The 22,143-nt window shown below is 43.6% G+C and overlaps 1 protein-coding gene across 2 annotated transcripts in view; it reads right to left on the bottom strand.

Annotated features, from left to right (window-relative positions):
* The window catches only part of DLL3 (delta like canonical Notch ligand 3), a 109,009-nt gene that overhangs the window by 39,158 nt on the left and 47,708 nt on the right, over positions 1–22,143 (bottom strand). For both annotated transcript variants that reach the window (XM_068249442.1, XM_068249441.1), the window contains exon 4: positions 7,095–7,352. In XM_068249442.1, coding sequence (XP_068105543.1) covers positions 7,095–7,352 — 258 coding nt within the window. The remainder of the gene's footprint in view (positions 1–7,094; positions 7,353–22,143) is intronic.

Here is a 22,143-nt window from a genome sequence, read left to right as displayed (position 1 = left end):
TTCTGGCCGGCACGACTCCCCAGGTCTCTGCTGTCTTCTGCGCTCCGGGCTGCAGCTTCACTGAACTTCCTGTCCCGGCAGGAAGTTTAAACAGTAGAGCGCCCTATTCCCCTGGACAGGAAGTTCAGTGAAGCAAGCCAGCCAGACCAGAGACCAGCGCGGAGAAGAAGACAGCGGAGACCGGGGGAGTCGCGCCGTCCAGATCAGGTAACGTATAGCTGGCGGGCAGGCGGCAGCAGCGGCAGCTCCACAGATTGTGATCGGTTTCATGCTGAAATCGATTCACAATCTGTTTGCAGTAAAGGCAGCCATGCGATCCCTCTCTGATCAGATTCGATCAGAGAGGGATCTATCTGTTGGTCGAATCTGATGGCAAATCGACCAGTGTATGGCTACCTTAAAGCGGTTTAAAACTGACAAAATTTTCAACAAAAATGTGTTTTCCTACTTTTTATAACCCATACAATTATCCTATTTGCTTTTGTGCACAAGTATTAATATTCATTTAGATATTATAACTTCCCAAAGTTCAGTTAATTTACTTTGAAAGCTGCTGGTGCATTTTATTCATAACTGTTGTCATTCTGTTGTGAATGCTTCCAGCAGTGATTTCTGACCTGTGTTTCACCCCAACACTCATCAGCTGAAGTCCTGCACAGCCAGAGAATGTTTACATAAATGTATCAAGTAAAGAATGTGTACACAAGATAAGATTATAAGCAGTTTGGATGCGGGTTCTCCCTGCAGAAGAAAGAGTTAGCCCTGTGATGTAACCCTTTGAATGCTGTTTTACTTTAAAAAAAACATTGTGTTTGTATATTATATGCTGTAAATAATCTTTTAGAGCAAAGAAGAAATTCTAGTTATATTCCACTTTAAGACAGTGGATTACAGCTTATGCAGTGAGCAAATCAAGTACAGATTTTTACACAGCATTGAGAGACAGGAAGGGGAGAGAGCCATGGCCAATTGGCCTTTCAGTCTAAGGGGTTAAGGGATACTACAATAGGTGAAGGAAAGCTGTGCATGAGATGGTATAATGGTGGTCAGTTGCCATGGTGTTCTAGGTAGGAGAGTATGCTTGCCTGAAGAGGTGAATTTTCAGGTTGCTTCCCAAAAAGGATAAGTGTGGGTGAGTGGCAGCTGTGTTGAGGGAGGGTGTTCCAGAGGAGAGGAGAGGATCGAGAGAAGTCTTGTAGGCAGGAGTGAGAAGATGTGACAAGAGAGGAAAACTGGAAAAAGAATGTTGGGAGAGCGGAGATTGCATGTACAATGGTATCTGGAAATAAGTTTAGTGTGGTGGCTGGATAGTGTACCGGTTAAGCTTAAAAGGAAATACATATTTCAGCCTCCACAGACCTCTCACTTTAGTTGTCCTTTAAGGGGAGGAGGTTATGGTTAGGTATCAGAAAGGGGATTACATTGGGGGAAGTTTAGAGTTAGATATAAAGAAAGAGGCTATGCTTGAGGAAGGTTAGGGTAGGCATTAGAAGGGGTTTAACATTCGGGGGAGGAGGTTAGGATGAGGCAGTCAAAAAAAGAAGGGGACTGATAAAAGAGTTAAAGTGTCCCAAACCAAATTTTTTTTTTATTATTCAAAATATTTAGTTGCACCACTGACACATACAAAGATAAGTAAACACTCCTTTAAGCCTATGAGCATTTCAGTGCATGCTTTTCACCCTTCTCTTTTCATAACTAGTGTTATACAGGTGGCAGCCATTACTTCTGAGCTTAGTAGGAGGTTTTAGATAATAGGTGTGTTTGTCATCAGCTACCCTCCCTCACAGGGGCATCCTCGATGTGAAATCTCACACAAGCTGAGATCACCTCCACTGTGACATCATCAGTAGCAGCCTGTGTTTTGTTTTTTATCTCCTCCACCAGTTTGCCAGATTCTGTCCCGGCAATATGAAAGGAAGGGAGGGTTTCCTCCAATAAATGTAAAATATTTTATATTTGTCATCATGCAGCTGAAAAAAGGCTGAAATTTATCATTATAATTTAGAAGATAGATTTTATTTCTGAAATGTTTTATTTTTAATTTGGGTCCACTTTAAGTTTTAGTCATCACAGTTTACCAATATCTTAACTATCGGCATTATTCTTTGTCCAACTGTAATGGCAATGTGATCAGCATACAACCCCCCCCCCCCCCCCTCCATTTTATTTCACAACTTTTTATGATTATGGCACATCTGAAATCGGCAGGTCCTCACCTTTTATGAAAAGGCCTCTACAGCTAAGCCTAATTACGTGTGAAATGCAAAAAGTTTCTAGTGTGATTCTGTAACCTCTCATGTATTTGGCTGTACCCAGCGCTGACCAATCTCATCCCCTCTTCATTGTGAAGATACGATTGAAAGCCGATTAAATGTTCCCTCAGCAGAGACCAGCATTCCTCTCCATACCGCTCCATTGTTAGGATTTGTTTCGCTAAAATTCAAAACGTTTTTTTTTGTGATCTGTGCTTGTTCTCCATCAGAGATGCCATTCTAGCCTTGACTATTTTATACGAATGTAACATTGGAGGTCTGAGCCTCATTCCCATGATGCGTGGCTGATGCCCCAGAAGGCTTGCACCCGGCCGCCCCATTCACCCCTCATAATGAGCGTCGCTGATAATTAGGATCTATACCGCCGAGAAGAGTCGCTGTGAAAGGAATAGGCGAAGCTCTAATCTAGGGCAATTATCTGAACACACGATTTACATTCAGAGCGGCCCGGCACAATTGCCTGGTGAGAGCTGGCCCCTTGTATCACGCTGGCGGCTCTGCATTAGGATCATTACTGGTCATATTGTTAAAAACACATTATTCCTAGTGCTTTTTTGATAAAAAAAATTGAATTGCAGAAAACCGAACACAGAGCGCAGACAATGTAACTTTTCATGTCGGTGGTGACATAATCTTTATGTTAGATGGTAATTCTATAACCCTGAGCGATTAAAGCTTGACTCCATACTCAAATTTAAACATAGCATCTGACAGGCCCGTGCACACATTTTGATGCTGATTTTAGCAACATGTATTAGTGATACGCGCAGGGCTGATTGTAGACTTTTTGCTGCCTGAGGCAAACTTGTGAGGATTGACCCCCCCCCCCCCCCCCCCATTTGGAATGATCTCACAGCACCAGACAATTTTCACCGCACGATATGGCTGTGGTACAACAACAAAAATCTCCACCCTCAGTATAGGTAGGTAGGTAGCCAGGTATAGGTGCCCCTTGTATAGGAAACTAGGTATAGGTTCCTCCAGTATACGAAGCCAGGTATATTGCAAACCAATATAGGTAGCCAGGTAAAGTTGCTCACAGTGTAGTTGCCCCCAGTATAGGTAGCCAGGTATAGTTGCCCCCAGTAAAGGTTAGCCTGGTAGGTGCCCCCAGTATAGGTAGCCAGGTATAGTTGCCCCCAGTATAGGTTAGACAGGCAGGTGCCCCCAGTATAGGTAGCCAGTCTGTACCTCCCTACCTCCCCTGCCACCGCTCGATTACCTTCACGAGTCGGTGGCCCCCTCCTCCACCTCAGTCCCTGGTCTCCCTCCCTAGACCTCAGATCAGTGGTGAACCGGCCGCAGGCAGTAAAGAGACAGGAGAGCGGTTACCCTGGTAACGGCGCATATACAGGAAGGAAGGAAGTGCTTCCTGTAGTGCAAACAACTTGTTCTGGTCATGTTGTGCGGTTGGTTGTGCATTATGTTGGATGTGTGTATAAGCCTTAGGCACTAGGAGCAGAAAAGGATTCAGATAAAATGTGGCCCTAGGCAAGATAGCAGTTTTTGCCAACCACTGATGATCACCTGGCTTTTTAGTAAAATTTGGTGGGACCTAGCATCCACTAGGCCCTTAGCCTTTCTCCAGGCCCTAGGAAACTGCCTAGGTTTGCCTTGTGGATGACTAGGACAGGGGGTTAGTGTTAGGGATTAGGTGGGGAGGATTTGTTGGCGAATGGTGTGTTGGGTTAGTCTGTAGTAAAATTTCGATAATGTAAATTACTGATATTTTTACTAGCAGCACCACCTGGCTGCATGTATGCGACATTAGTATGCAAAGTGTCTACCTTTTGCAGAGTGATACCTTTTCCTTGTCAAATGGATGTTCTGCAGCAATATAGGATTGAAAAATACAGCTGCTCTGCTTATCTCCTGACTGACTCAAATGAGTGAGTCAATACTCTGCTAGCTTGGCAGTGTGAAACTTCTGCAACTCATAAGCTTTGAAGGTCAAAGTTTTTTTAAAAGTTAGAATTTGTATTTGTTATGTTTCTTACAGTGTACAGTGGATATTGTACTGGTTAAGGCACAGGAGACCTGGGTTCAAGTCTTGGCTCTTCCTGTTCAGTAAGCCAGCACCTATTCAGTAAGAAGTCCTTGACCAAGACTCCATAATGTGCTACTGCCTATAGAGCATGCCCTAGCAGCTGCAGTTCTGGCGCTTTTAGTTCGCCAGAAAAAATGTGTGATAAAAATGTTCTGTGTCTTGTCTTGTCTTCAGTGCTTAACCTCCCTGGCGGTACGCAGTTTCCGATGCTGCGTCTGCGGGAGGATTTTTTAAAGCCCTCCGGCACCCCTCTGATCCCCCCGATTGCCGCCGGTAATATTAACCCGTCCGCAATCCCGCGAGAGCCGCAGCTTCAGTATCTAGCTTCGGTTGTCGCTATGGCGACGATCGGGACATGACGTCATGACGTCATCTATGTCATGACGTCATGCGCAGTCCCGATCCTCCCCATAGCGAAGCCTGGAGCTGATTGGGAGGCTGCACCATTGCGGGACCCCTGGGGGGTATGTATTGCGGCGGTGATCGGGGGCGATCGGCGGGGACCGGAGGCACTTGGGAGGCATATTTAGCTAGCAAAGTGCTAGCTTAACCATCTGCAACAAATTTTATTTAAAAATATACTCCGGAGGCCAAGCGATCCTCTCTGGCGGCGAGCCCGAACGTAGGTCGGGCTTACCGCCAGGGAGGTTAATACATTACCCAGCCTGGATCCAGCAATCGCGCAGTCTCCCTGCACAGCTCCAGTCTCTCTATGGGGAGGATCGGGTTTGCGCATGACGTCTTGTGCGATCCTCCCCATAGTGAAGACCGGAGCTTTTCGGGGAGGCTGCGCCTATTGCTGGATCCAGGCTGGGTAATGTATAAACGGGGGAGCGGCGGGGAGCGGGGGGTGCCGGGCATTTGTACTAGCTAGCCTAGTGCTAGCTAGAGGGTTTTCAGGTATGGGATCTCTGAGGGGGCCTGGGGGGTACAAACCGGCAAAACCAGTAACGTTTAGGAGGTTAAGGAGAAGCCAATTAACTCATGTGTATGTTTTTGGGATGTGGGAGAAAACAAGATTGCCCGGAGGAAACCCACACAGACACAGGGAGAACTTACAACTCTGTGCAGATAGTGTCCTGACTGGGAATCAAACTGGGCTTGTCCAAAGTCCAGCCTGGGGGCCAAATGTGGCCCAATGAGCCATTTCTGGTTACCCTCAAATCTCTCCAGAGTTGTTAATTCTAAGCTGCAGTGCCACATGCATGGGCCAGCAGTAACAGTCACTCATTAGCAGCTGCCACTGTGGTAACTGAACACGGTATATGCATGGCCGGATTTGAGGCAAGGCTACAAAGGCCATGGCCTAGGGCACCAGAAAGCAAGGGGCGGGCAGTGGGCTGGCACACAAAGGCAATTTAACTGCCAAACATGTAAAGTCACAAACTCAGTCAGTGCACCCTGCTTACACAGGGGTGAGCAGTGGAGCACTGGCCCTGTGCTCCCCCCATACTGTGCTGTGCTCCACCCACAGGACCAGGGAAGTACACAGGATGGGGGAGGGCCAGGGGAACAAACGAGACGGGGAAAGCAACAGGAAGGGTGGTGCATAGGACGGGGCGGTTGGGGGGAGTTTGGTGACAATGGGCCTTGGGCAGTAAAATGTCCAAATCCGGCCCTGGGTATATGGATCGTTTCCTGTGGACATGTTTAAGGAAAATATCACAGGGATAGTGTATCTAATGGCAATCAACAAAAATTGTGTTTAGTTTTTCTAGCTCTGCCCCCAGCACTCTCAAGAACGGCAATATGGCCCTTGGCCAAAAAAGTTTGGCCATTCCCTACCATTGCAAATGGTACTCCCCACCACTGTATGCATAATAATCACTTCATACAGATGACTAAAACCAGCTGTCCAAAAACAGCTCCTGTGGGAGAAGCATAAGCACAGAAGAAGGAGTGGTTTGTTAACAATTATCACATTATCGCATATATAGAGGTGATCATTACCAATACAGAATCACAACACCTGGCCCTGCTTATGAATGGCAAATGTTAATCCCACTTATCTGCTGACTGATCAGTACTGCTACGTTGGGGTGGTATGCAAATAATTCTGAGTTGATGCAGAATTATGCTGATATATACAGCCAAATTGACCTAGGGCAGTGATGGCTAACCTTGGCACTCCAGCTGTGGTGGAACTACAAATCCCATCATGCCTCTGCCTCCCCGAGTTATGCTTAGAGCTGTCAGAGTATTACAATGCCTCATGGGACTTGTAGTTCCAGTCCACCACAGCTGGAGTGCCAAGGTTAGCCATCACTAGCATAGGGAATAAAGCTGAGGTGGTACTGTATGTGCCCATCATGTGGGCACATACAGTAAGTCACGTGCTGGCCACATATATATGGAGCTTTGGTGCCACCATAACTTGCACGCCACACATGCCGTACCATGGCAGGTAGATTTGAGCAGTGGGGTACATTTTTTATTTCCAAAATAGGATCAATAATAGTCAAGTCAAACTTTCCACATTCTTCTGACTAACTCATCTTAATCTCAATCTCTATCTTATGCTTTTCACACATTGAGAGATTTGTTCGAAAGATCGATCCAAAATTCTCAATTCATTTAGGTGGGCTGCTTGTCTGAACCGTTCTGTACTTATGACCAAATGATTGATTTTCAAACAATTATTCTATGTGTGACATTTTGATCAATCGATTGCCTGATTGTGATTCATCCAATGAGGGACCCTTATTAAAGGGTGATAATAAAACAAACCATACAGTGGAGAAAATGCACTGGACACCAGCAGATGTACTCACGTTCAGCACAGTACTCGCCCTTCCAGCCGACCAGGCACAGGCGCCTTCCTTCACTGTCACAGACGTAATGGCCGAACGTGTCATCGCGTGGGCGGCAGTAGTCAGAGCAGCTGTCGCCGTAGTAGTGCTCATCACAGGAGACATGATAGGAGTAGCGCAGTTCACTCTGCTGGCCCAGGTGGATGTCCTGAGACCAGTCCTCTCCAACGGACAGGCGACGGCGAGTGGCCAAACGACTGATGAGGTTATCTGGGTTTTCTGCAGGAAGAAAGTGGAAGAACTAATTAGCAGAGATAGGCTCAGTCCATGACCTATATATCAAACTCACAATTCAGGAATCAGATCATCCCAGCACTGAAGTCTGGTACATACATAAGATTCCGACTCCATGGGTGTGGCTTCTGCTGCCTGGATTGCATGAACCTGCTATTCAGATTGCAAGGAGGCAGGCACAGGCTGAATCTCTCTGACAACAGCTCAGGCCATTCCCATTACTTGGCATGTAGTAGTGTAACTAAGTAGTTTAACTTAGGAGCTTGGGGCCCCAGTGCCAGTTTTACATGGGGCCCCAAGTACTCTATTGATATGGAGCCCCAAAACCTATCAAGGACAGCTGCAGTTTCAAAGAGGTGTATTAGGGTAAGTAAATAGTTTGTTAAGGATTAGCACTATACAATGCACATATAGGGGTGTTCATTACCAGCATATCATCAATGAAAAGGTAAAAAGATGGATGAAGGAAGGTCCTTAGTGGGCCCCACTGGTCCAGGGTTCCCGGTGTGGTCGCAACCTCTACATCCCCTATTGCTACACCACTGTTGGCATGCTATTTCTCTATTCTATTCACACACCTCCATTACCGAACACCCATCCTAATCTCCATGCTCCCATCCAGTGACTGACTAAGCATTACCTTGTACTCATACTGTGCTGTGTGATCTGGCTTGCATGTATTCTTGTATTGCCTTGTCTTGTATCTTATTGCTGTATGTCACACTCACCGCTAAATATTGTATGTAACCTAAACTAATGTCCAGCGCTGCGTAATATGTTGGCTCTTTATAAATACAAAAAAAAAAAATCTCTTATTGGCTGAGTATCTGAAGGTCCTGTGGTTTACAAATGGCAGGATAAGTCTATCTCTAGACAAGACAAATAACATTTATATTGCGCTTTTCTCCTGGCGGACTCAAAGCGCCAGAGCAGCAGCCACTAGGGCGCGCTCTATAGGCAGTAGCAGTGTTAGGGAGACTTGCCAAAGGTCTCCTACTGGATAGGTGCTGGCTTACTGAACAGGCAGAGCCAAGATTCGAACCCAGGTCTCCTGTGTCAGAGGCAGAGCCCTTAACCATTACACCATCCAGCCACCATCTCTAGGGATCTGTCACAACAGTCATTACAATCTACTGTCAGGTGGCAATGCTAGTCAAAGTTGGCCAACATTCCATAGACAAATGGTCATACCAATAAACTCATGCCAAAATAAATTTTCATTGGTTGTCAAATATATTAAAACAATACAGTGGTTTAGCCAATATGATCTTTATTCATCATTGGCTGGCGGTTTCATAAATAAGTGATGCTTAAAGGCAGTTGTCTGAAAGAAATCGGATGTGAAGGTTCAAGTTTAGGGCAGACTTCAACAGCTTTTTGGAATAGTTCACAGTAAACAAATGTCTCCAGTTGTCAACCAAAGCACATCAGTAACATTCAGATGCAGAGACCAAAAGCTTGTATACCACCTAAGAAATGTCTTTCATTCTTTCACACAGTGGACTTTGGGTTATAAGAACACTGCTGCTAAACTGAAGCCAGCCAACTGATCGGCCTGCATAGATGGGAGCTACTAAAGAGTTTAGGAAGTTTCCACCTCTGCTCCATTATCCCCGTATAAGGTAAAGCAGGGGGAAAACACCTCCCACATACTTTTATATACAGCAAAGTTGCCAATTGGGAGGGTCCTCTGTCCTCTTCACTACTCCAAATTCTCCTGTTCCCTCCCTACTGATTAATAGGGATGGCCAATGAGATGCAAATAGTTGATGCAGGATTATGCAAATGTTGTATGCAAATTTATGCAGCTTGAAAATAGACCGATCACATTTTACCTCAGCAGACGTTGATTGGTTCATTTTCAAGCTGCATAAACTAGCATACAAAATTTGCATAAGGCTGCATCAACTCAAAATGATTTGCATCTAATTGACCCTCCCTACTGATTATTTGCTTTTTACGATCCAAAGTGATTGCATTAAAGTACACAAACTCAGTAGATATATCACATTCAAAGGATATAAGAAAACTAAATGGTGAATCTGCAGATTGTTCTTCTGACTTGTTCCATTCAGAGGTTCTTCATACAGGTATCAGGGTCACGTAATGCCAAATTCTACATAAATATAAAGCCTGTAGTAACATGGACATTTCAGATATAAAGGAAGTCTCTCCTTCTTTCCATGTCTACCTAGTCACAACTTTGTTGTTACAAAAATGTTTAAAACACAACATAGTGTGCATACAATTGTAGCCATACAGGCCATTCAGTTATACAGGGGGTATGTCATTTTTATAACTGACTTGCAATTAATTGTCACAGTTCTTAGCAAAATGAATTAAAGCACACAATTTAGTGCACATACATTTGTAGTGGGTGAGGTGTAATTTCTTTGCTTCCTGAATTGTAATGCCAATGTAAAGTTACTGGTGGTAGAATCCTATTTTCTAACACATTTAGCACTTGGGAAAACATGTCTTTTTCAAGCAGACCAAAAATAAGGTGGAGTGGTGGTAAGCATGTAGGTGGCAGGTGATAGAACTAGCTCCTCAGTCAGCAACAGCACCACTGAGCTATAAGAGGGACTGAAGGTGTGGTGTAGTGAATAGACCAACACAGGATACCTAAAATCGCCTCTTCCCCAAAGTCATAGAGCAGCCACTTTTCGGCAAAAGATTAACAAGCTCCCTTTCCTTTTTGTCCCATGCCAAATCCCAAGACATTCTGAAGCAGTGGACCAATGAGGATGTAGAACTGTTTTAGTATTACTTTGGCTAACCATCAAAAACTGGATTTTATGGCACAAGTGATCAGACAAGTGCAGAGGGATGACACGCAACACAAGTTGGAGTTGGAAAACTATGGATTCAGGGGTCGGACATTGCTAAGTATCCGCCATCCCAGATCTTTAAGTGATGTTGGGCGGTCCTCGTACACACACTAGATTATTGCACAAGACGGTCTTTGTCACTTGTCTCAGCCAAGTTTATCCTAGCTTGTACATGTAGCTTACCTTCTCCACCACGTTAGACTTTGCTCCGGAGTTGGATTTTACTGTGCAATGCTGTATTACCTTTAGGCCTCTTTCACAGTGCAACGTTAAAGTCGCACATTAGAAAATGGTTTAACGTGGACTAACGCACAGCAATACTAAGTCTGTGCAACATTCACAGTGCACACGTTGCGTTTGTGTGTAACATGTAGCATTATTAGAAAGTGCTGAATGCTGTGCGCTATACACGTTATTAACTGCGTTGGACTGTTTGCACATGCTTAGTAATGACCTGGAAGCATACTTTTTATTGCCTGTATACCCTATCGTATGTGACAATAACAGGGCATAGAGTTGCGCTGTGACATCTTTGGGACTTTGCGTTGTTAGTTTGTGTTGCGACTTTAAAGGGGAACTTCAGCCTAAACAAACATACTGTTATTAAGTTACATTAGTTATGTTAATTAGAATAGATAGGTAATATAATCTTTTACCCACCCTGTTTTAAAAGAACAGGCAAATGTTTGTGATTCATGGGGGCTGCCATCTTTGTCATGGGGGCAGCCATCTTTTTGGTTGAAAGGAGGTGACGGAGCATGAAACACAGTTACAACTGTCCTGTGTCCTGATAACCCCTCCCAGCTGCACACACTAGGCCTCAAATGTCAAATTCAAAATGTAAAAAAAAAAAATTGCACCAAAACAGCAGAACGAGAACAATAACATCAGAAATCCCATCATGCTTTGCACAGCATAAGGGGAAAACTGCCCGGGCAGTTTTCTTCTGTGCAGCTAAAAATGAGACTTGTATAAGAGAAACAAAGTTCTGATGCTGTGAAACTGTTAAAGAAACACCAGGCCTTTTCAGTGCTGTTGAGTCGATTTTTAGTCTGGAGGTTCACTTTAACGTTGCATCAAAACGCAACGTGCCACTGTGAAAGTAGACTTAGTCTCTGTGTACATTTACACTGTGCTGTCCAGGGAGTTCTCCTTAAAGTGTGTACAAGGCACTATCTGGCATGATGAGATAATTATGTGTCTGTACTGTACATAACATATTAATAACCACCCTATTTTACTTGTCTTATTTTGCTGCCTGAAAGAGTTAATTTCTAGGCATGAACGTGACAGCTTCTGTCTTGTGGGCAATATAGTAAACATCACTGATAAGCAAATTACAGCCATAAAAGTTTTCCTGGCAGAATACAACTTCTGAGGGCAGGGAGACATAAAATACATGAACTATTCACCTTTTTCTAACTCTGGGACACTTAATAGACTGCCACTGATTAGAGACAATAAAACATTCAACCTACTTTGTAAATCTTTATATATAAAAGAAAACCCTGGAATACTTAAAAAAAAAGTCATTTTTATTAGTAGGACGATAAATATAATTGCTTATCTCGTCAGTTTATTTTCACCTCGGGGTCACTTAAAGGCGTACGTTAAAAAGGGGCGCTGGGAAAAAAGGGCGCGGGGTTTTAAACGATAAGCATGGATAACGTTTAAAAATGTATTGTACTGTATTTCGTTTAAAATTAATGTTTTATAAAGTTATAAATCATTAAATAATGTGCATTAAATCGGTTATTGTAAAAACGTTAATCTTTCGTTTAAATAGTGAAACGTATAATAACGTTTTAAAAAAAAAATTACTAAGTAACCCTCCCTGTACCTACCCCTAACCCCTAGACCCCCCTGTTGATGCCTTAACCTAAGACCCCCCCTGTTGGTGCCTAAGTAACCCTCCCTGTACCTTCCCCTAACCCCTAGACCCCCCTGTTAGTGTCTAAACCTAAGACCCCCCTGTTGGTGCCTAAACCTAAGACCCCCCTGTTGGTGCCTAAACCTAAGACCCCCTGTTGGTGCCTAAACCTAAGACCCCCCTGTTGGTGCCTAAACCTAAGACCCCCTGTTGGTGCCTAAACCTAAGACCCCCCTGTTGGTGCCTAAACCTAAGGCCCCCCTGTTGGTGCCTAAACCTAAGACCCCCCTGTTGGTGCCTAAACCTAAGACCCCCCTGTTGGTGCCTAAACCTAAGACCCCCCTGTTGGTGCCTAAACCTAAGACCCCCCTGTGATAAGCATTAATAAAGTTTCAAAAACATATTGTGCGGTTTTTTCGTTTAAAAATAATGTAAAAAAAAAAAAAAAAAATTTGTACTGTTTTTCGTTTAAAAATAATGTTTGAAAAAAATATTGTACTGTTTTTCGTTTAAAAATATTAAAAAATGTATAAATCATTAAATAATGTGTAATCATGAGAAGCAGTAATAAAATATTAAGTCTCCGGGCGCCGCTTTTAAAACGTTATTTTTCTCCGGCGCCCTTTTTTCCTATCGGGCGCCCATTAAACGATATTTATTATGGGAGTGAATGGCGGCGCCCGATTTGTCCACTAGCCTCCTGCGCCCTTTTTTACTGTTACCCACTTAAAGACCCGTCTAGCCACAGAACATTATCTAATTTAGGATTTTCTTTTCCGTATGAGAATTATTTTTTTCCCTTTACGCAAGTGTGAGACAAACATTACTGTTACTATTGCATTTTTTTCTTGCCTTGCTACTCTCCCCTAAATCCCATTTTTCCTAATATGGGTCTTATTATGGAACAATGAACACTGACCTTAGCTGAGGGGCAGGAGGCCTGGAGTTCTTTAGATGTTCTGAGATGTTTAGTAACTTCATGCTTGAGTTGCCTCAATTGATAGATTGAGCTGCTGCTCTGTGTACATTCAGTGTTGTGCTGCACAAGCTGGCTTTATGGCTGTGCATTTTAAAAGGAATTTGGATCCAGTACGTTTTCAGTGATAACTGCCAGTATCAGTACAGTGCACCATAATCAGCATTACAGCTACCGGTAGTCATACACATGTCAATAATAAGCTGATCCAGCAAGCAATCGCTCCTCCATAAGCTGTGCAGTGGCAGAGGTGGATTAAGCTGAAATGAGGCCTGAGCACGGTAGCAGTTCTGACTCTCCTTGCTGTAAACCTAGGTTGTTTGCAATCGTTGATAGGGGTTGATATGCATAGTAGATAGCAGGCAGGTCCCTTGACATCCACTGGGCCCTGGGCACCTGCCTCGGTTGCCTTGTTGATGATCTGTCTCTGTTAGTGGTGAATGGTGATCAATTAATCACCTTCACAACACTTGATTCGACTTTATGAAAAACCTAATAGATTATCAATCAAATCACTGCCCTGCTAGTTTAATGTAGCTTGATGCAGGAAGCCAGTACTACCACAAAGCCCATGCAGCTTGGCAGCAGTAGGTATTGAATCTCATTTGAGCATTAGTCTTCAGGGATATCAAAGATGAGTGGCAGATATCAATTAAACTGCATAGATTAGCCATTGATCCTCCACCATACAATGGCCAAATGCAGGCACTGAACGTCCCTGTTGTGCAGCTTATATGATATTTGGTGTTTGACTATTATTTAGTTGAATGCTGTTTGCCTCGTTGTACTGTACAGTTATGATATGTATCCAATTGGTTATACAGCTCCCCTCCTCCGCATTTAAAACTTTCAGTAAAAGAGAGACTCCAGAGAGGAGGGGCTGGTTATGCTGAGTGGGGTGAACGTCACATATTTGGACAGCTCTGTGTGTTCAGTTAATGGACCTTCAGGGCCTTACTCAGTTAGCAGCAACATACTGCATGTATACAGCAAATATCTGCCTATTCCCAGTGCTGTGACACAGCAGAAGAATGCTTTATTGACTAAACTGCACAAAAAGACAGACATGAATTCTATGTTTGCACGGTATATCAACTGAAATATAGGTTGAAAAAATGTCAGTCTCACTAGAATTTCATTAGCCTCTATATGGAATCTAACATAAAATTTCCTGGAGATCTTAATCAGGGTATTGGGCAACTTAAAGAGAAACTCCGACCAAAATTGAACTTTATCCCAATCAGTAGCTGATACCCCCTTTTACATGAGAAATATATTCCTTTTCACAAACAGATCATCAGGGGGCACTGTATGACTGACATTGTGGTGAAACCCCTCCCATAAGAAACCCCTCCCACAAGAAACCCCTCCCACAGGAAAAGTTCGAACTTTTGGCAGTTTCCTGTCTGTAAACTGTAAACCTTGCTGCATTGTGGGAAATAGCTGTTTACAGCTGTTTCCAACTACCAAAAACCATGCAGCAGCTACATCACCTGCCAACAGTAAAATGTTCACTGGAGTTTTAACTGCTTACTTTTTTTTTGCTATAGTGGTCCTCCAGTGAGGACCACTATAGCAAAAAAGAAAGTAAGCAGTTAAAATCTGACACAACTGACAAGTTTTAGGCTAGACCATCTCCTCATGGGGTATTCTCAGAGTTTTCTTTGTATTCAAAAGCTTATCTTGAACGGCAAGTTTAACTGCCAAAATAGTAGGATACCAGCCAGCCTCCTTGCTTACTATTTTGATAGTTAGACTTAGAAACTGCCATTTAGGAAATGCTTTTGAATATAAAGAAAACCCAGAAAATCCCTCATGAGCAGATGGACTGGTCCAAAACCTGTCAGTGCCGTCAGATTTTAACTGCTTGCTTTTTTGCTGTAATGGTCCTTTAAAACAAGGTAACTCAGGAATGTAGATATGGCAGCGATGAGGTTAAGTCAAGGGAAGTTTAAACCTACTTTAAATTCCCAATATTGTAGCTCAGGGACCGCTAATGTTGGCACCGTTCTGTTTTTCTTAGTTCAGTTATGAAGATTTTCTTCCTGAGCTGAGTGTTATGTGTTAGTGAGATGTCAAAATAAAAATCTTTCAAGTGTATTTCAAGGGAGATAAAAACTATGTAAGTAAAAGTCCCCATGGAGCCTGTTAAAAGGTCTCCCAAAGCGGCTGATAAGTCACATTACTGAGCCTAAGCTGCTTTACTTACCGTAGCTTGCTGGTGGATTTTTATTGTTCCATAGCGGAGGAGCGGTGAGGGATACTGACATAGTACTAAGGCGGTTCGGGGGTACTATTACCAGGCTCCCTGGTGGCACATTTATTTATCCTGCGAGATACCAAGACTATTCAGTTTTCAGTAGGATTAGCCATCTTTATTATAAACAGTTATACAATGCCAATTTTATGCATAAAAACGTGTCTTTAAAACACATAAAAACTTTTTTTACACAGTCGTAAATACAGCACAGTTACGCCTACAACACTCTGCGTCTCAGCCAATGTCGGACGCAGGACAACTGAAGCAAAAAGGATATGTAGGCCGTCCTCTTTCCTGGCGGTCTCATGGACGTAAAGCGCGCAAGACCGCTGGGAGGACAGAACTAGAGGAAGACTCAGAGCTACGCATGAGCGGCTATGACAACTGCGCAGGCGCGGCAGGACCTGGCGGCCATCTTAACTGGGGAATCTGAAGACGACCCGACGGATCGGGTCGGGACCCACCGGAGAATGGGATTTGAAAAAAGGAACGGCGGAATGAAAGGGGGGCGTGGGTGACGTAGCAGAGAGGAATGTAAACATTCCCTGACTGTGTGCAGAAACTTCTTCTAATGTATCCTGAACTGAAACACTGCTGAAACACTGCTCAGAAATCATTAATGGGCACATTACAATATAAATACACCAGTTATGAATAAAATGCAATGGCAGCTTTCAGAGCAAATAAAACTGTACTTTGGGAACTTGTAATTTCTAAATGAATAATAATACTTATGCACAAAAGCAAATATGATAACTATGGGTTATAAAAAGTAGGAAAACACATTTTTATTGAATATTATGTCAGAGTTAAATGCCGCTTTAAAAGTGGGTGATTTTGGTATAACTGGCATTGGGCGTTCAACCACATGCTTCAGCTATAAAGCGGTGGATTGAGTGCCTGGCACTATGGTTGGGTACCTGAGAAGAATATGGTGGAGGGTGGTGAACAAGGTGTGAAAGGTAAAACCAAAGGCATGGTCAAAGCAAAAGGCAAAAATCTGCTAGTGGCAGAAAAGTTAGGCTTGGAAGGGGCTTAAGGACTTACTAGGCGAAAAAAAAAAAGAAAAGTTAAGTACCTGCATCAAATTTAAATGCACGGAGGACGCCATCCGCGCCCGGGCTGTGGGGTCGGAAGCGGCCCAGGGGGGCGATTGAATAGTGAGGACCCGGCGGAACTGCAAGGAGGGCGCGGATGGCGTCCTCCGTGCATTCAAATTTGATGCAGGTACTTAACTTTTTTTTTTCATTTTGCCTCGTAAGTCCTTTAAGGTTTCAAGGGTTAACAAGGAATAAGAAATAATTTAATCAACAGAGTGTTTCAGTTTTTTCCAGAACAAGGCAGTTTTTCAATAAGGGCAGAGGTGAGGGTACCCCACCTCGACGGGGCCCTAATCCTCTCTGCTGAGAACCTCTTTATGCAGCCCCCCCTCCTATCACGTCACCACCCCCTCCCTTTAGATTGTAAGCCTTTGGCAGAGCTCTTCCTCGTTGTGTATCCTACCTGATCGTGCAACCTGCCCACAGAACAACGGTAACTACAACTCCAGTGTATGATCCGGCATTGTGTGTCTTAGTGGGTCTCTTGCAGCCCACACACACTGGGACGGCGTTGAGGGTATCTCTCTTTATTCACTCCAGATCTTGTTGGTGGTTTTTATGTCCTAGACTTTGGATGTGTTGATTATGATGTGCCTCTGAGGAAGCGGCTTATGGCCGCGAAACACGTGTCAGGCATTTTTATGTGAAGTGAAGGTCTGATGTTGTATCTACACTTATCTACACTTATCACCTGCGTTCTGAAGAAATAATTGAAGAATAAAAGAGAATTTTGGTTCATGAAAACCCCGTTTTTGTGTACATATTGTGTTGTGGATATAACTTATAGGGGTGGAACCAGACTACTACTTTTTTATCCTTGTCAGAAGACATTGTGTGTCTTAGTGCCTATTACCTGTATTGTGTTGTCCCCGTGTGGGTTTTCTCTGGGCACTCCGGATTCCCACATCCCCAAAACATACAGATAAGTTAATTGGCTTCCCCCTAAATTGCCCCTAGACTACGATACATACACTTCACAATATAGACATATGACTATGGTAGGGACTAGAGTGTGAGCCCCACTGAGGGACAGTTAGTGACAAGACAATATACTCTGTACAGCGCTGTGTAATATGTTGGCGCTATATAAATACTTAAATGAATAAAATAAATAAATTGACAGTAATCTTATTTATTGTATAGTGCTGGGTAATATGTTGGTGCTACAGTGGCTTGCAAAAGTATTCGGCCCCCTCCCCTTGAAGTTTTCCACATTTTGCCATATTACTGCCACAAACATGAATCAATTTTATTGGAATTCCACGTGAAAGACCAATACAAAGTGGTGTACACATGAGAAGTGGAATGAAAATCATACATGATTCCAAACATTTTTTACAATTAAATAACTGCAAAGTGGGGTGTGCGTAATTATTCAGCCCCTTTGGTCTGAGTGCAGTCAGTTGCCCATAGACATTGGCTGGTGAGTGCTAATGACTAAATAGAGTGCACCTGTGTGTAATCTAATGTCAGTACAAATACAGCTGCTCTGTGACGGCCTCAGAGGTTGTCTAAGAGAATATTGGGAACAACAACACCATGAAGTCCAAAGCACACACCAGACAGGTCAGGGATAAAGTTATTGAGAAATTTAAAGCAGGCTTAGGCTACAAAAAGATTTCCAAAGCCTTGAACATCCCATGGAGCACTGTTCAAGCGATCATTCAGAAATGGAAGGAGTATGGCACAACTGTAAACCTACCAAGACAAGGCCGTCCACCTAAACTCACAGGCCGAACAAGGAGAGCGCTGATCAGAAATGCAGTCAAGAGGCCCATGGTGACTTTGGACGAGCTGCAGAGATCTACAGCTCAGGTAGGGGAATCTGTCCATAGGACAACTATTAGTCATGCACTGCACAAAGTTGGCCTTTATGGAAGAGTGGCAAGAAGAAAGCCATTGATAACAGAAAAGCAATAAGAAGCCCCGTTTGCAGTTTGCCACAAGCCATGTGGGGGACACAGCAAACACGTGGAAGAAGGTGCTCTGTTCAGAGGAGACCAAAATGGAACTTTCTGGCCAAAATGCAAAATGCTATGTGTGGCAGAAAACGAACACTGCACATCACTCTGAACACACCATCCCCACTGTCAAATGTGGTGGCAGCATCATGCTTTGGGGGTGCTTCTCTTCAGCAGGGACAGGGAAGCTGGTCAGAGTTGATGGGAAGATGGATGGAGCCAAATATAGGGCAACCTTGGAAGAAAACCTCTTGGAGTCTGCAAAAGACTTGAGAATGGGGAGGAGGTTCACAATCCAGCAGGACAACGACCCTAAACATAAAGCCAGGGCAACAATGGAATAGTTTAAAACAAAAACATATCCATGTGTTTGAATGGCCCAGTCAAAGTCCAGATCTAAATCCAATCGAGAACTTGTGGCAAGATCTGAAAACTGCTGTTCACAAACGCTGTCCATCTAATCTGACTGAGCTGAGCTGTTTTGCAAAGAAGAATGGGCAAGGATTTCAGTCTCTAGATGTGCAAAGCTGGTAGAGACATACCCTAAAAGACTGGCAGCTGTAATTGCAGCAAAAGGTGGTTCTACAAAGTATTGACTCAGGGGGCTGAATAATTACACACACCCCACTTTACAGTTATTTATTTGTAAAAAAAATGTTTGGAATGATGTATGATTTTCGTTCCACTTCTCACATGTACACTACTTTGTGTTGGTCTTTCACGTGGAATTCCAATAAAATTGATTCATGTTTGTGGCAGTAATGTGACAAAATGTGGAAAACTTCAAGGGGGCCGAATACTTTTGCAAACCACTCTATATAAATTCAATAAATAAGAATGTGGGTTAGGTTTTGGAAAGGCGAGTTTCATCAATGGGAAGATTAGATTAGGCGAGAGATGGAACGAGAGACGTTGAAAGCCACCATTGAAAACAGCATCAGAGGCCTGAAACACATCATGCTCACAGAGTTGCATAGGCAGACCATGTCACCCACGTCTATATCAGTGTGAAAGAGAAATAATGATGGACACCTTGCCGGGGAAGAGCCAATGTAGTGTTGAGCCGAAATGTTCGAAATTTCGCGTTACTATAATTACGCATGCGAAATTTGCTATTACGATGCGAAATTATGGTAGCGTAATTGCCACTAAAATCGTAATTGAAAATACCGTAAGCGTAATTTTCAACGCGTAATTTCGCGTTTCGTTCGTAACGTAATTTCGCGTTAAACCAAAACGTAATTTCGCGTTAAACCATAACGTAATTTCGCATTTCTTCGTAATTTAGCGAATTTCGTAATTACTTGTTAGCAGGGTTGCTCGCGAATTTTCGCCAAAGGCATTTTCGTCTGCATGGCGAATTTTGATGCGAAATATCACTACATGGCGAATTTTATATGCGAAATAGCATTCCGTAACGCGAAAATGACGTGAAAATTAACGCTTACAGCAATATGATTTATTGCGAAATTACGTTATGTAACTACGCTTACAAATGGTTGCATGCAAGGCAAACGTAATTTCGCGATACCCACTGTAATGCGAAAATTACGCGAAAATTACGCTTAAGCGGAATTTTGCGAAATTCTTCTTCATTACGATTATGTACTTACGGCCATAATCGTAATTACACTAATTACGCGAAATTTAAGTCATTACGCTCATCTCTAAGCCGATGTAACTGGCCAAGTGCAGAGCAGAGGACTGGAGTGGTGATAACCAGATAATTATAGCCTATTCTAAGCACTTTCTGTGCAATATATACATTGGGGTAGGAGGCGCAAGCGCAGTGAAGGAGATGGAGCAGGACAAATTCTGTTACCTCTTCATTACCGTCTTGAAATTCAGCCAATGAAAACCTCTTGCTGTGCTGGTTAAAGTGGACCTGAACTCTTGCACAGGACACAAGGAAAACAGAGGGACGTGCACCCTGTGTGTGTTTAGAGAGAAGAGCTTGTCTAATCCCCCCTCATCTTCAAGTAATCACATTTTGATCTCTTAGCTGTGTCAGCACATAAATTCTGCAGTCCTCGGCAGACCCAGCTAATATGTAAACACAGGATGTCAACCCTATGTCTGCCTCCATGAAAACAGAAAGTAGACACACTGCATATTTATTGCAGGAGTTCTGTAAGCTGTAACAAAGAAATGTTTTTCTGTACAAAGCTCTTTTATACTTGAAAGCCCCTGAAAGACTCCCCTACCAAGAAAAATGGGACCAAGCTCTAGGGAAAAAACTCACTGAGGAGCAATGGGACCACATCCTGACGAACTCTCACAAAGGCACAATTAATATTAGCACCCAAGAATTAAACTACAAACTCATTTCCCACTGGTACAACACTCCTACCAAGCTCAAAAGCATGGGCCTATCCGACAATGACAAATGCTGGAGATGTGGGAATGCGGGAGGGGACCTTATACACATCTTTTGGACCTGCCCCAAAATATTAAACTATTGGCAACAGGTTCATATCTGGGCAAAGAAAATCTCCTACATAGACATTCCCTTCACCCCAGAGACATACCGTATATACTGTATATACTTGAGTATAAGTCTAGAAATTTAGGTCTGATTCACTTCATAAAAGTATAGGGGTCGACTTATACACGAGTCACTGGCAACACTCAGCACACTGAGTACCGTATATACTCGCATATACTCGTATATACTCGCATACAAGCCGAATTTTTGACCCCCAAAAAGGGGGTCAAAAGTTGGGGGGTCGGCTTGTATGCGAGTCTCTATTGTGGTGGTGGTGGTTCGCGGCGCCCCACGCCCGCTCGCTCCCTCCCTCCCGCTCGCTCCCTCCCTCCGCGGCCGCCACTGCTATTACCTCTTCAGCCGGCGGCCGCTTCCTCTACTGCGGGTGCCCCTCTCGCTCTGCTCTGCTCGCCGTGTATCACAGCAGCGCACCCGGCGCTGCTGCTGTGACGAGGCAGGAGAGAGCGGTTCCCCTGGTAACGGCGACGCCCGACTGTAATATATTGGCAATGTTACCGATATTCTACTAGTGGCTATCCTAGTCCAGAGTTGTGTTAAGAATGGTGTGTGAAAATCAAAGTATCTATACACTGAATAGTGGCTTCTCTCTGAAGATTAGGGTAAGGGCCTATTTCCACTTTGCGCTACCAAATGTGCAGCATTTCCCTGCAAGCGAGTCGGGTGGGGAGACGCTGCATATCTATTTCATGTCCTACTGTCCAGATGGCACTTCGGTGCGCTGCAGATTTCTGCAGCACGCAGCCAAGTCACTATAGCCATGCATGGCACGGCTAGCGATTCAGGCTGCGACTACGTAGCAGAATAGGAGGTGCCGCCAATCAGAAACGGCCTAGGCTCCAAGAGGAAATAAGTCATAATTGTTGTTGTTTTTTTGTTTTTTTTTCAAATCAGCGTTTATTAAACAAAATTTCAATACAAAAAAACTGTATATCAGCAAAAATCTACTCTAATGTCTACAAAAATGTTGCAAAGACATTGAAACTAAGAAATTTGATTTTTACTTTTTAAAATACATAAGGCTACATTCACAGTGGGTGGTTTCCTATAAAAGCAGAAACACGATGCAATGGAACAGGAAAGCGGCTGCACAATTTATCCACGTGTTGCGTTGTTGTACAGTTACAGCATACAGTCAGCAGAGTAACCAAGCAGCTCAGGGTGACCCAAACCACTAGGAATGTATAAGGTGATAAAAGGGACCAAAAGCCCTCCTACTAAAAAAGCAAAGCTTGGTGTATTTGCCTTCTTAAAGAAGGTAATCTGCAATAATTC

This window comes from Hyperolius riggenbachi, chromosome 8 (assembly GCF_040937935.1).
Source record: "Hyperolius riggenbachi isolate aHypRig1 chromosome 8, aHypRig1.pri, whole genome shotgun sequence".
NCBI lineage: Eukaryota > Metazoa > Chordata > Amphibia > Anura > Hyperoliidae > Hyperolius > Hyperolius riggenbachi.
Note: the sequence above shows the minus strand (reverse complement) of the source record. Positions and strands in the feature narration are given on the sequence as shown.